Genomic DNA, 15,481 nt, shown 5'->3' on the forward strand with positions numbered 1-15,481 from the left:
TAGAGGGAAAGAGTGAACTGGAGGTTTATACGACTATACAGCTTAAGAGACTGCTTAACAAATTAAGAGACCACTGCACCTTTTTCTTTCCTTTCCAAAAAAGTTGAAAGGGAAGGTTTTGAGTGAGGAACAAAAGGGTTAAAATTAAGAGACCACTGCAAATTGAACGCTTCTGTTCCTCACTCAAACTTTCTTTTTCAACTGTTTTGGAAAGGAAAGATAAAGGTGCAGTGGTCTCTTAATTTTTTCCAGAGCTGTTTATACATTCCAAAGGAAGACAGACCAGTGAAAAAGACAATCGTGCAGAATGCGGACGAGAGACAATGTCGTTTTTAGGATGTGTTTTGCCAATCCTCACCTCAGGCGTAGCAGGATTAAAGGTCACATTGAGGACAGTGTTTGAGTGTCTCTGGAGTTTCCGAAGATAGCTGGAGCTGCGGACGTCATACATGTAAGCCTGCAGAGAGGAGAAAAGAGGCCTTTCACTTATTTAGTTTGCCTGGTTGGGTAAGCTGTGGAAGATAGGGCATGGTGGTATCGGGCCAGAATGGAAACGCTGCCAGGACAACGGGGTTAGCAACGCCCACTCTTACGATCAGTGTCATGGGATTCCAGACACCCGTTCGGTGTATCATCCGAAATCAGGCAGCTGGGTACAGCCCTCGGGCACTGGGATTAGCTATTTAGAGAGGGAAGAGTTCCTGGTCCTCCACAAGCGCTTCCAGCAGCATCTGGTCTCCCATCCAGGAACCGGCCAGGACAGACCCTGCTTAGCTTCAGAGACAAGCCAGCGGTGGAACGCAGCATGTCAAGTGGGTACAGGACATTACACGTTTTGGTTAAATAAACTGGCAGCTGATGTCAACCCTCTGATGTATACGGCAACTAATGAAACTTCAAAGAAAATCTGGATGCTGTGGAAAAGATGCCAATGCAAAATTGTTTTAAGATATTACATTGTTTTGTATAATCTGTAAGGATAGGATCAGTGTTTGGGGTCTTCTCCAACAACAGCCTGACGAACGAAAGCAAAAAAAGGTTTCGCAGTGTGGAAAATATTACAGAGGAGAAAGAAACAATATTTTCCAATTTTCAAAACCATTTTGGAAAGTAGAAAATTAAAGAGAAGTGAAAAACAGAGGGAGAGGAGAACGAAGAAGTGGAGGACGGACGGGGAGGACAGGGGGAGGATGGATGAGGACGGGGTAAGGATGGATGAGGTTGGTGGGCCATCTGCTATGAACACAGATAAAACCAGATGTTTGGATGTTTGTTAGAAGATGACGACTCATCAGATTCCTACAGCTGCATTTTATTAGGCTTCCCCAAAAATGGCCATGGCTAGCTCTCCCTGGACCCTTCCATACCTGCTCAGAGATGCAGAGCTACAAATAAAGCCACAAAAATAGAATTCTCAGAATGGTAATCTCTATTCAAGTCAACAGACTGTGATAGAAAGGGTCCAGAAACAGAATGCTACAGCCTAGGCTACAGGGCTTGAACCTTAGAGTATCTCTACTAGAAAGGCCATCCCTACTGATGAAGTTCAAAGAGCTTTGTCCATTCTGGAAAATTATCCTGAATTATACCCATGAAAAAATGTGCATACAGCCAGACCAGAGGATTACATCAGGCAGTTGGAAACCTCAGTAGGGGCTCAAGTCCAGCCTCAACACAGGGGTGATCTGGCCCTGCATTTTGCCTCAGTCCAGCCTGAGGCAACAGTTGTATTAGGGGCCCAGAAAAGGAAAAGAAAAGACACCTCTGGAATGTGTAGGGGACACCTCTGGAATGTGTAGGGGACACCTCTGGAATGTGTAGGGGACACCTCTGGAATGTGTAGGGGACACCTCTGGAATGTGTAGGGGACACCTCTGGAATGTGTAGGGGACACCTCTGGAATGTGTAGGGGACACCTCTGGAATGTGTAGGGGACACCTCTGGAATGTGTAGGGGACACCTCTGGAAGTAGTAGGGGCCCAAAAGAACACACCTTGGGAGTTCAACGTGTGACAACGACATTAATCAGTAGGCTCGAACGTCTTAACATGGCAACAGTGTCTGGGTCTCCAATTAGGGGATCCATTTAATTTCTTTGCCATATGAACTAAAGGTACAACTTAAATTTGACTTACGCTTTCAACTCAATCCCTCCAGATTGGAGTGGTGCGTCGAGCCGCTAAGGCTCCACCACACTTCCTTGTCCTGAAGACATGCACATCTCATTCACAGAAAACCACTAGAACAATGTAAGGGTGAAGTGGCATGGATCGATTCAGCTGTAGGTCACAATGAGGCCATGACGGAAGGCTGTGTATGACGCTCAGCGACCTACAGAAGGGTTTGGCAACCGTGTATCGGGAAACTCGCTGCATGTGCAGGGTCCGAGTTCAGATGGTCAGTCTAGTAGCTAAATTCAACACGCCTGGAATGTGCATACCCCACCGCTAGACCACTGCTGACCTCTGACATGCAGTCTCATACACATTCACTCACCACAGTAATTAAGACGACAGACTGCGTCCAATGGAGTGATTCATTTGAAAGTCACCCGGTGGTCATGGCTGGTGGCTAACATTACAAATTGGATGACAAACGGAGCTCGGAAAGCTATTTAAACGGAGGCTCTGCAGGGCTTGTCTTTCCTTCACTTTCCCTACCACACGGGAGCCCTCTCACCTGAACTTAAAGCTACAGTCCAGCTTTGGTCCAGGCATGCATGCTGAATGCTGACGTATCCTAAAGCCATCAGATAACAGCCATGTTCTAGTGTTCCACGGTGATTCAATAGCATTAGCAGATGGAACCACATTGGGATTCTCATCTCCTTTACATTTGATGTAGGTTCTTCCTAGGTAGTCTTTTGGGGTTGGGGAAAAGCGGCAGGGGTGATCACAACATTCTTTTTCGGAAGTTCTTTTTCTATGACCGTCTTGTGAAATACGAAGACAAATACAAATGCCTCTGGCGTATGGTACTCTCAGGGCAGTCACAAATAAGATGCGTCGTATAGGCCCTGCTGGATGCCAAGACATTCCTGGAAACGTCCACTCTCAAAGGAGACGGTCTGAAACCTGTGTTGCTTCGCCGAGACGAGTCCCCGCAATTAATAATCCAACAACCATCAGCATTCATATATTATTCCACTGCTTTCACCAAACACACAGCAGAGGATAGGAAGGAGAGCCAGAAAGGGAGAAGGGAGTCTTCCAAAAATGCTTGGATCTCTTACAGAGGCAGTTTGACACTGAATAGCCTGGAAAAGTAATTAAAACAAGTACGCCTCAACAAAACTGCTACATCTGAAATGGGGGGAAAAGGCCGAATTCAAGCTTCATGGGGACAGGAGATTGTATGTCCTCCCCTAAAAACGAATGGATTGAAGGTAGAGATACAACGTTCAGGTCTTTTGGAATAAAATCCCTGAAAAAGGAATAAGTCCAGTAAGTCAGTGTTGAAGTTAAATTGATGTAGCAATCAATTCCTTTTAAACTAAAGTTTAAAGCTAAGTTTAGAGCCAAGTAAGTAATGAACTAAGTAAGAGATATATATAGTCCAGTCATACAAGGTTAATGTCCCAGAAGCAAATTAGTTTTGCAGCTATGTTCAAACATAAAACGCATTGATAGAGTGGATTATTGTGGACTTTGTTTGCACCTGCTAGTTGACAGCGCTTGTCTGGCATAAACATTCTGAATTAGTCCCTGGTTAAAAATAGAACTGGGTCAGCCTTCAAGGACCAGAGCTGCTTAACCGAGTCCTACAGCTGACTTTTTTTGCAATCTGGTAATCTCGTATTATCTTAACCATCTCATAAACTGTATGGCAGGAAGGGATATTCAATCGCTTATCCTAACCAGTTCAAATTTTTTATTGTGAGATTGTGTGGGTCGTGGCCTTGGTGAATTGATTTGATATAACTACCACGTTTTACACTTAGTCATCATTGTAAACAGCAGCAGCCCAGACTAGACAGTAAACAAGTGGCTCATCTTTATCTAAACATTGGTACATGGGCTGTTAGATACAGATCATTCAAGGTATATAACTAACAATCCTGAGTTTATAAGTAAACAAACAAAAATCAGTGGAAACCGTCGATCAAGTCACCTGGCACATAGATTTGGCTAAAGAACATGCATGCCTGGTTATATTACCGATATATATATCTTTGAGTGAGGTGAAAGAGTCTTGACTCTGACCTGCAAAAGCAGTGTAAGATTTACACTTGGACAAATGACCATTAAACTCACATAGTTTAAAGTCTGGGTTTCTTATTAACAAACCTCGCAGGTGCTATATATCCATCTAAAATAAGCCATCTGAAATAAGCTAAATGACTGGACTGTTTAGATGGGCTCTTGGGCTGAGATGTTTTAATGGCTTGTGGGACCTTACTTTCTGTAACTAACATTTGACCTATAGATTTTAAGTTGAGTGTGATTGACCTTCTTGTCTGCCTGACTAATCAATCAGTCTAACTCTTCATAAGGCTTTATCCCCTTTTAAGTTAAATGAATGTGTGGCTCTTCAACAAGTTGGGTCCATAAATAATTTAACTGGTGGAAGCAATCCATCAATTTTATGTGTTTCAAAATTATGTGTATTTAGAAGCCAGGAGCATGAAATACATGCACAGTGAAAATAATCATCTTCAGTTTTTTTTTATACATAAAAAAAAAAACATACATATGGTAACAAATCAAATGAATAAACTGATACAGGAATGAAATAAAATAAAAGAACATAATGTCATTAATGTTTACCATGGTAAATCTTAATTTTAAAATACGAGAAATCTAACCTTTAATTCTGGTAAGAATTTGTTCAAATATAAAATCATGCATCATATATAAAGAAATTGCTCAAAAACATGTCGAGATAACTGCTACAGCTAGGAATTTTTATGAACCAAACTATAATATAGAAGTATCTTCCATTTATATCTGGAGAATTATGAACTAATAAAGCTGTCCTTCCTGTTTCAGACATGCCAAACTCAATTTTTTATCTACCAACATATGAATTGGCCAGTGGTAATAAACAAAATTGTTACACGCCTAGAAAATACTAATCTCCACTCTTGGGGCAATAATTAAGAAATTGAAATCACTTGATGTGAGTGAGAGAGAAACCTGCCTGGAAGAGGACCCAAGGAGAATTGCTGAAGTTGGTTAAATCTGGGGGTCACCAAAACTACAATTAGAAACCTTCATGCCAACATGCTATATGGATGTGTTCCCAGAAGAAAACCTCTACTCTCATTAAGACATAAATGTCAGCACTGGGAGTTAGCTAAAAGTAACTGGAATTTTAATTAGAACCATGGTTATATATATTGGTGAGAGTAGACAGCTTTTATTGCCAAGGCTGGTCAAAGCATGCATGTGACTACAATATCCCAAACACTCCATAAATCCGGCCTTTATGGTAGAGAGGCAAGCCCGTTTTGAATGATCTTTAAAGTATGACAATAAACACTCAGGAAAATTTTGGTCTGAGACATGTTTGGGCCTAAATGGAAATAGCAAACCCAACCAGACATTTGGGAAAATTTGGGGGCAGCATCACGTTATGGGGATGTTCCTCGTCTTTAGAGATGTAGGCACATGTGAAAATAAAAGGGAAAATTATTGGAGCAATACACAAAAAAAGTTATGGTAGAAAACCTACTGCTCTCCGCCTTAAAAGCATGGAATATGTTGTGTAGATATGTGTGGGAAAATTTAAATAATTGAAAGGCTGAAGCACAGACAAAACAAAATCAGAGAAATCTTAAGGGGGTGTTGATCTAAAGGTAATGTACACTGAATAATAATATTTAGTGCTCCGTTATAATCAGCTTCAAAGAGAAATGTTTGTTAAGTTCATCAACTATATTATTTTTCAGTTCACTGTTCAATGTACTGCACTTTTTATTTATTGTTCACTGGCCTTAAAGGCAGGTAAACAGGACTACTATAAAACTCTGTGGACACGTTGGGAGCGATGAACTGCTGTGACAGCTACACAGATCAGTTCTAGTGCTCTGTTCCATTCAGGGTTCTGTTTTACTGCTCAGTCACCTACTGTGAAGGTAAACAGAACGCTCAGCTTGATGTCGCTGGTTGCTCGACAACCACAGAGGTTCCAAGTTCCACTAAGCGACGCTGGGGAGAGATGAATTGTTGTGACAGTTCTGCCGCTGGCTTGGCACCGGGCTTGGAGATGATCAATGCTAAACTCAAAGCAGCTGCTCAATGGAAGACCAGAGATAAGATTTACTCGCAGGGCAAGAGAAAAGACAGACACAGCTCAAAAAAAAAGTAGAAGAGAGAGGAAGACAATAGAGCAAATAGAATGTGACAACGAATCTGTGTCTGTGACCTCTACCGTCCAGGAATAAACCACTTTGCGTCGGCATGCGTTAAAGATCTGAGGTGCGTGTGTGTGTTGCACCCGTGTGTGTTTTGGCCTTTGAAGTTATGTTTCCCAATTCCATAACTCCCTTTGTGTCTCATACTTCCCATAATGGATTAGAAGGCACAGGATTGGGGTAAGCATTTGTCTTTGGGTTTCCACCCGTTTTAAATCCATGACGGGCAGAGAGCTGTCATGCAGTCTTTTGTGTAGACAGAGAACAGGGAAGACCTTTTCTGATGTCAGATGTGGCTGGAGCCGGTTTAACCTGGGAAGGTGTCCATAATGGGAAAAACAGACTGTGATGTAATGTGCATTAGCACTGCAGAACCAAGCTCCATACTCTACCCTGTCTTAGTAATGAGATGTACATTATAGTACTACACACCTGAACCTCCAGCAGCACGCCACGGTGTCACAGCGGGTGATCCTAACGACGGTCATGATCATGAATTAGGCCACAGCGAGTGATCCTAACGACGGTCATGATCATGAATTGAGCCACAGCGAGTGATCCTAACGACGGCGGTCATGATCATGAATTGAGCCATAGGGAGTGATCCTAACGACGGTCATGATCATGAATTGAGCCACAGCGAGTGATCCTAACGATGGCGGTCATGATCATGAATTGAGCCATAGGGAGCGATCCTAATGACGGTCATGATCATGAATTAGGCCACAGCGAGTGATACTAACGACGGTCATGATCATGAATTGAGCCATAGGGAGCGATCCTAACGACGGTCATGATCATGAATTAGGCCACAACGAGTGATCCTAACGACGGTCATGATCATGAATTAGGCCACAACGAGTGATCCTAACGACGGTCATGATCATGAATTAGGCCACAACGAGTGATGCTAACGACGGTCATGATCATGAATTAGGCCACAACGAGTGATCCTAACGACGGTCATGATCATGAATTAGGCCACAGCGAGTGACAGCGACAAACCGGCTTATTATTATTACAATTATAGCTGAAACAATCAAGTTGAATTCACACATTTTTGAATGCATTTTTTACCCTCATTACCTTTTGGCTGTAGTCAATTCGAAAATCTTGCAGCTTGGATTCTGATAAAGATAGAACAGTGATTTAAGAGAGTTTGTAGTCTCCCAAAATATACACAGTCCCAGAACTAAAGATTTCACTCCGTGAAGGGTTTCCCCAGGCCAACACACACATAAACTTAAGCAGAATCCTGCAGAGGATTTGTTATCTAGCAAGCTGCTTGGCTTAACACAGAATGGCAGTGCATATGAATTAAAAAAGTTATTTCTGTCTGAGAATCTCTCTCTATCAGGAGATATAAGGAAGAGAAGGCATAGTACAGTAGTACATTGAGTCTGTTGTGCACAGATGACCTCTCACATGAGTGAACAGGCACTAACGTGGAACCACCGTGCACACTGAATCACTGAAACATATCTTCACACCAGACCCAACTGGGAATTACCACTGATTTACCACCTCCAATGAGGAGCTTGCCATGCCAGGCATTCCTCCTGCTTACCATTCCCAGTTTGACTGTCTCAGAAAAAGTATTTCCATGAATAGTCTGTCTGTTTCATGTAACTCCTTTACCACGTTAGCATGAAACACCTTCACTGTGGATTAACATATTCAAATTATTGGGCGATTGAAACTATTTAAGGTTAGGTAAAATGGTTAGGGGTTCCAATTCTCTGCGGGACTCAACTCATTTAGTTCCCTAGACAGAGGTTAACGAGGAGAGAGGCAGGGCAGGAGGAAGGAGCTTCATCACTTACACAGTTGTCTTCGGATCCAGACGCAATGAACCGTCCGCAGGGAGAGAATGCCGCTGTGCAGGGATGACAGCGGTTCACGTGGTTCTCGAACCGCCGAACACACCTATGGAGGAAAACAGAGGAACACCCGTAATTAATGAAACCATAAGTAGACCCCTTAAAGAATACCCATGAAAACATAAGGACACGTTAAAGAGTATGACAGTAAAAAGAAGAGGACACCATTAAAGAGAATGACAGTAAAAACAAGAGGACATCGTTAAAGAGAATGACAAGAAAAAACAAGAGGACATCGTTAAAGAGTATGACAGTAAAAACAAGAGGACATCGTTAAAGAGTATGACAGTAAAAACAAGAGGACATCGTTAAAGAGTATGACAGTAAAAACAAGAGGACATCGTTAAAGAGAATGACAGTAAAAACAAGAGGACATCGTTAAAGAGAATGACAAGAAAAAACAAGAGGACATCGTTAAAGAGAATGACAGTAAAAACAAGAGGACATCGTTAAAGAGAATGACAAGAAAAAACAAGAGGACATCGTTAAAGAGAATGACAGTAAAAACAAGAGGACATCGTTAAAGAGAATGACAGTAAAAACAAGAGGACATCGTTAAAGAGAATGACAGTAAAAACAAGAGGACAGCGTTAAAGAGAATGACAAGAAAAAACAAGAGGACATCGTTAAAGAGAATGACAAGAAAAAACAAGAGGACATCGTTAAAGAGAATGACAGTAAAAACAAGAGGACATCGTTAAAGAGCTTCAAAGCTATGCTGCTCGATTTAAAGGGAAATAATTAGGTCATTAATTATGCCCTTAATTAATGAATGTTGTGACATTGTATCCTTCAGCAAAGATGTATATGTTGTGCAAAATCAGCCCCAGTCCATAGTGTAATCCATAGCGGTGAGGTCTTTGCTGAGACAAAGGAGGGAGAGACATCACAAAGAGACAACTAAAAGAGATAGATAAAAAGAAGAGTTGTGAAGACAGATATAAATAAATATATCAGTATCAAAGGGCAAATGCTGGCTTTGCTACCAACAGGGACTCTCCAGACGTCAGTTTGGAAATGTGGAAGATGGACCCGGAGCATTACTTGCTCCACAAGACAAAGGACGGGGAACTGAGGGAATGGTTATCAACCCAAACGAAACACCGGAGACAGACATGAGCAGATGGACGGCAACCTGTCGCCCCTCCTTTTCTCCGCTGACAGGACTGCTACACTTATTCCTTCGCGACAGCGTGTAATGCTTTAACCATCTGACGGCTGGGTCCACTGGAGAACTGAGCCGAGCCATGCTCTCTGCAGAGGGCCAGCGTTGGACATCACTGGGACCAGGGCTTTCGCTGCTCCTGGCGTGTGTGTGTGTGTGTGTGTGTCCTGGACTTTCACATGCTAAAATGAGATCCAACTTTTTGATTGGTATCTTAACAGGGACAGAAACCTTCAAAGAGTGTTGATGGTGGAGGGTCAATACATATGTAGTGTAAAGACCTGACAGGCCTGCTAAAGTTCATGTTGATGAGAATACCATTGTTTGGACGCCATCCATCCAGACAGAGACTGACCTTAGACTTGCAGTGATGATGACTTGTTTCCAAAACAAGATGGCATTGTGGAGTCAAAGGTCATGAAAGGCTTGCTTTCATCTTAACCCAAACCAGTTGGGGGTAAATGGAGCTACATTAAGCACACTTGAGGACTGGATCACAACTGTAAATGACAAAGCAAATAACATTGGTACAACCCAGACTACCTTCAGCTGACCAAATAAACTAAAGATGACCTACTGATGAAAACAGACTAAATGACCTACTGCTGAAACACAGACTAGATGACCTACTGCTGAAACACAGACTAGATGACCTACTGCTGAAACACAGATTAGATGACCTACTGCTGAAACACAGACTAGATGACCTACTGCTGAAACACAGACTAGATGACCTACTGCTGAAACACAGATTAGATGACCTACTGCTGAAACACAGACTAGATGACCTACTGCTGAAACACAGATTAGATTACCTACTGCTGAAACACTGATTAGATGACCTACTGCTGGAACACAGACTAAATGACCTACTGCTGAAACACAGATTAGATTACCTACTGCTGAAACACTGATTAGATGACCTACTGCTGGAACACAGACTAGATGACCTACTGCTGAAACACAGACTAGATGACCTACTGCTGAAACACAGATTAGATGACCTACTGCTGAAACACAGACTAGATGACCTACTGCTGAAACACAGATTAGATTACCTACTGCTGAAACACTGATTAGATGACCTACTGCTGGAACACAGACTAGATGACCTACTGCTGAAACACAGATTAGATTACCTACTGCTGAAACACAGATTAGATGACCTACTGCTGAAACACAGACTAGATGACCTACTGCTGAAACACAGACTAGATGACCTACTGCTGAAACACAGACTAGAGATGAACAACAGTGGAAAACAGACTACAGGTTGGCCTACTGTTAGAAATAAAACAGGCTAGAGATGATCTAGTTTTTCTAATCTACAGCAACGACCTAGGAGCTATTAGACATTCTTTCCATGTTCAGGATCAGCACGTCCTCCATCTTGCCAGTTCAGGCATTTGATCCACAACGTAGGTCAGTTTGTGAAGGTAGTGTTTTGACTGAGCAGTAAAGACCAGGACGAGGAGGACAATGAACAGAAGGAGAAAACCACAACGATGAGGAGGAACTGAGCGTGTGCAACACAATTTCCCTTCCCAGCGTTCTGTGAGTGATGACAATTCTGTGTGTGTGTGTGTGTGTGTGTTATAATACGACATGCTGCTGATGATTAACCCAGACATAAAAATGTAGGTCTGGTTCTCCGGGGCCTGAGCCAATAGGTTCACTAAATCCACCATGGTCCTCTGAGTCACTCAATGGAATCAACAAGGTAATCACCACTAATCCCCAAGACACTAAATGGCTGATGCTAACCAATATTCCACCAATTAATCACTTTCTATCCTCAGAGGCTAGCTAGCTAGGTGTACGACAGTGTAGTCATCCTCCTATATTTAATGTTGAGATGATCTCTCCCATAGCAAGTATTTCAGCCACTGGAATAGAATTTTCAGGCGACTATAAAGGTGGAATATCCATCTCTAAAGTGAAAGCTTTTTATGATTCGGTCCTGTAATTAAACTAAACAGTTGTTCATGTTGTTCTTTTAGGACAAAGAATTGTTAGCCAACAATTCTTTAACAATGAGTTGGGCCGAAATTCTTGTTTTATTATTGATTAATTCTTAAAATAAGAAGTTCCAAAATATAATGCTACACTACCGTGTGAATTAACTGTGAATAGGGTTTCCAGCATATTCTGAGATGAAAACATATAAGCAGAAACAGACCGCTAGATATCCACTTTCACCGCAGAAACAGGGATTTTTGTAAAGCTTGCTCGTGTGAGGTTCAGAGCCTGTAAACCCAAATCATTTTAGAGTGCTGAAATAGGATCAGGTTTTCCATTTAAATCATAATTAATAATAAGAAGAATGGCACACCAGACCCAGAATCCAAGCCCATAATCACAACACTCAGCACATCTCGAGGGATTCATTTTTTTTCGTCCTGCTGTGTCTGGACTGCTGTCTCATTGTTTAGATATGCAGCGGATGCCACAACCGCTTACACAGTGACATGTATAGGGACAAGAGATTGCAGACTAATAATGAAACGCTGATTACTCAAGTGGTTAGCACGGCTTACGAAGCAGAACATCACAGAAACTGAAGTGCCAGTAGGACAGACAGGGAAAGAGAGCGATTGCGTGTGGGCAGGTTAAATCAGCGGGAATTAAGAGGACACCTAAGGAATAACAGGCTTGGCTTTTAATTTAACACGAACAGCGTCCCCAACAGAGTAGCGTATGTCTAACATTAGCACACCAAAGGGGAAATGTGGGACTGGTACAGTGTTGTATTTTACCTGGCCAATTGGAATCAGCAGCATAAAGTGTCCCATTGTGTATTACTGTGAGATAACTTGAAATAACAGATAATAGTTGACATTGAACATGCATACAGTAATGTGCTGTAATCTAAGTCAGGGTTTTAACAGGAGAACACCTGGCGATAAATCTCAGGCCAACAATGGCAGCAAAAGGCCCACGACTCGGAGCTAATCAGTGTTTGTTTCGATTGTTTACAAACGTTTCAAGTGTTTACAAACACAAGACGAAACTAAGTTCCTATTGGACTTGGCTCCAGGGCCACTGGTAAAAAGTGCTGTCTAGCCCAGTTCAGCTCAGCTCCAGAGCGCCGCGGTTGTGGGTTCAACTCCAGTGGGGTGGGGCACACTGAAAATGCGCACGCTCAATACCGTAAGTCCCTCTGGATAAGATTCAATGGCGAATCAATGGCTGTATATCATTAAGTATTCTGATCCTGCAGGAAGCCAGTTGTTGCAAACTCTGTCCATGAATTAGAAGGGGGTTTCATTCCTCCTGCCTCGTCCTCCGTCAGTTATTCCATACTGTCCCTTTAAGGGCGTGGCACACCGGACACCAGACCAAAGTCATGTAAAGTAATTTTAAACTGTAGCTTTTTAACAGCCACTCATTCATCATCAGTGTTTATGGAGCAGGACAATAACAATAAATTAACTTTCTTTTTAACGACCTTGCCCAGACTGCCAAACAAGCCTTTATTTCCTGACAAAAATGGCCCCATCCCAGCCAGACTTATCATAGGTGTGGCATGAATGGCCCCCTAGCCCCTATATTGTGTACTACATTTGCCCAGATCTCTACGGGCCCCTATAGGCGCTAGTTAATGGGGATTAGTGTGCCATTTGTGACGCTGACAGGGGCTATTAATGTAAAGGTCAAAATAAATGTGTGTGCTTATTCAAACTGTCTCATCCTGTGTGTGTGTGTGTGTGTGTGTTTGTGAGAACGCCTGGGTATGTATGTTTGTATGAGAATGCCTGTGTGTGTGTGTCTTCCCCAAAACGACCGCCTGCCTTCTTTACGCCGCTTTAATGAGCCTACTTTGTCTGCCAGGACACATTAATAAGAACTTTGTACTTTCAGGAAACTTGGATTTGACAATGCTCACTTCATCCTGGGTTCAAATACTATTTGAAATCTAGTACTTTGGGTTTAGCTCAGTGAAGCCTAACTGAAGTATTTTAAACCGTATTTAAACCCAGGTGATACTTGGATTCAGTTGAGGCTTTAGTTCGGTTTCTCTTCACAGTCCAGCTTGGGCCTGTCTGGTTCTCATTTAAATAAAAGATTACGACAACTATGAACGAGGATAAACAACGTTATTTTTAAAAGCCCTCATATTTCCTGTGTATTTATTCAATCTGTGGACCAGAACCACAGATTGTGTGTGTGTGTGTGTGTTGGGTGGTTGTCTTAAATCTTTTGGCAAAATAATATTAACATATTTGGAAAAGAGCAGAAAATGAATAACAGAGTCTTGTAACTATTTACAACAATAGGAGCTGATTTCCTGGACACAGATAAGGGCTGTGTTTCAAAAACGTGTACTTGTGTTCAGAACGTACAGCAATCATGGAACTCAACTGTCATTTTTCAGGTGCAATTCAAAAACCTAGAACGTGAAATAGAACATGTGTATGTACACTGTTTCAAAGAATTCAGGGAAGACGTAGTCAACACAGAATAACACCACATCAAATAATCTTCAGGGATATCAATCTGTCCAGTTAGGAAGTGTAAGTGATTGTGAATCAATGTCGCCTGTTTTGGTGAAAATGAAAGTGACAACAGGTGCACTGGAGAGGCAACAGCAAGACAACCCCCAAAAAGGGTTTTGCAGGTGGTGGTCACAGACAACTGCTCTCTCCTTATCTTTTCTGACTGATTCTTCTCTAGTTTTGCTAGAGCCTTTGTCACTACTGGTAGCATGAGGCGGTACCTGCAGCCCATTTAGGTTGCACAGGTAGTCCAGGTCCTCCAGGATGGCACATCTATATGTGCCGTCTCAAGAAGGTTTGCTGTGTCTCCCAGTACAGTCTCAAGAGCATGGAGGAGACACCAGGGGACAGGCCATTACAGAAGGAGAGCTGGACAGGGCCGTAGAAGGGCATCAACCTAGCAGAAGGACCAGAATCTGCTCCTTTTGCGAGGAGGAGGCCTACAAAATGATCTCCAGCGGGCTACTGGTGTGCATGTTTCTAACCAAACTGTCAGAAACAGACTCCATGACGGTGGCATGAATGCCCGACATCCTCTAATGGGACCTGTGCTCACAGTCCAGCACCATGCAGATCGACTGGCATTCGCCAGAGAACACCAGAATTGGCAGGTCTGCCATTGGCGGCCCGTTCTCTTCACAGATGAGAGCAGGTTCACACTGAGTATATGTGACAGATGTGAAAGAGTCTGGAGACGCCGTGGTGAACGTTATACTGCCTGCAACATCATCCAGCATGACCGGTTTGGCAGTGGGTCAGCGATGGTCTGGGGAGACGTATCCTTGGAGGGTCGCACAGACCTCCAAATGCTAGCCAACGGTAACCTGAATGCTGTTAGGCAGTGGGATGAAATCCACAGACCCATCATCAGACCTTACACTGGTGCAGTGGGCACTGGGTTCTGCCTGGTGCCGGGCAATGCCTGGCCTCATGTGGCCAGAGTGTGTAGGCAGTCCCTGGATGATGAAGGCATTGATGCCATTGACTGGCCCTCACATTCCCCAGACCTGAATCCAATTGAGAACCTCTGAGATGTTATGTACTGGTACATCTGACGCTGCCAAGTAGCATCACATACGGTCCAGTAGCTCACTGATGCCCTGATCCAGGTCTGGGAGATCCCCCAGGACATCATCTGCCGTTTCATCAGGAGTATGCCCAGACATTGTCGGGAGTACATACAGACACATGGGGACCATACACACTACTGAGTCACATTATGAGCTGCCGTGATGAAATTCATGCAAGTTGGAACAGCCTGTGATTTAAATGGTTTCCTTTGATTTTACTTTGTCAGTTTGAATCCAGCCCTCCATCGGTTGGTGATTTTGGTTTCCATTGACCGTTGTTATGTCATTTTGTGCTCAACAAATTACACAATGTACAGTAAAGATTTGGATCTTTAATAAAAATGTTCATCGAGACCCGAAGTGTGATTTTTTTTGCAGTGTATTATCAGAGATTCAGTAAGCGTAGTTGGGAGGTCAGGAAAATCAAAGCGTGCATAGCTTTTCAGGTCATTCGTTCCAAGCACTCATAGCAACGTTTATGGCCGAAAAGGAAACAATGACAGTGACAAGAACCT

The 15,481-nt window shown here is 42.8% G+C and overlaps 1 protein-coding gene across 6 annotated transcripts in view; it reads right to left on the bottom strand.

The window, feature by feature from the left end:
* The window catches only part of wdr27 (WD repeat domain 27), an 83,005-nt gene that overhangs the window by 28,012 nt on the left and 39,512 nt on the right, over positions 1 to 15,481 (bottom strand). For 4 of the 6 annotated variants that reach the window (XM_010867373.4, XM_020046495.3, XM_010867388.4 and 1 more), the window contains 2 exons: positions 8,179 to 8,281; positions 359 to 457 (listed from right to left, as the gene is read on the bottom strand). In XM_010867373.4, the coding sequence (XP_010865675.2) occupies positions 359 to 457; positions 8,179 to 8,281 (202 nt within the window). Of the gene's footprint in view, positions 1 to 358; positions 458 to 7,441; positions 7,483 to 8,178; positions 8,282 to 15,481 lie in introns of all 6 variants that reach the window. The other 2 variants (XM_020046492.3, XM_020046493.3) reach the window with 1 other exon arrangement.

Source organism: Esox lucius, chromosome 5, assembly GCF_011004845.1.
Source record: "Esox lucius isolate fEsoLuc1 chromosome 5, fEsoLuc1.pri, whole genome shotgun sequence".
Taxonomy (NCBI): Eukaryota; Metazoa; Chordata; class Actinopteri; order Esociformes; family Esocidae; genus Esox; species Esox lucius.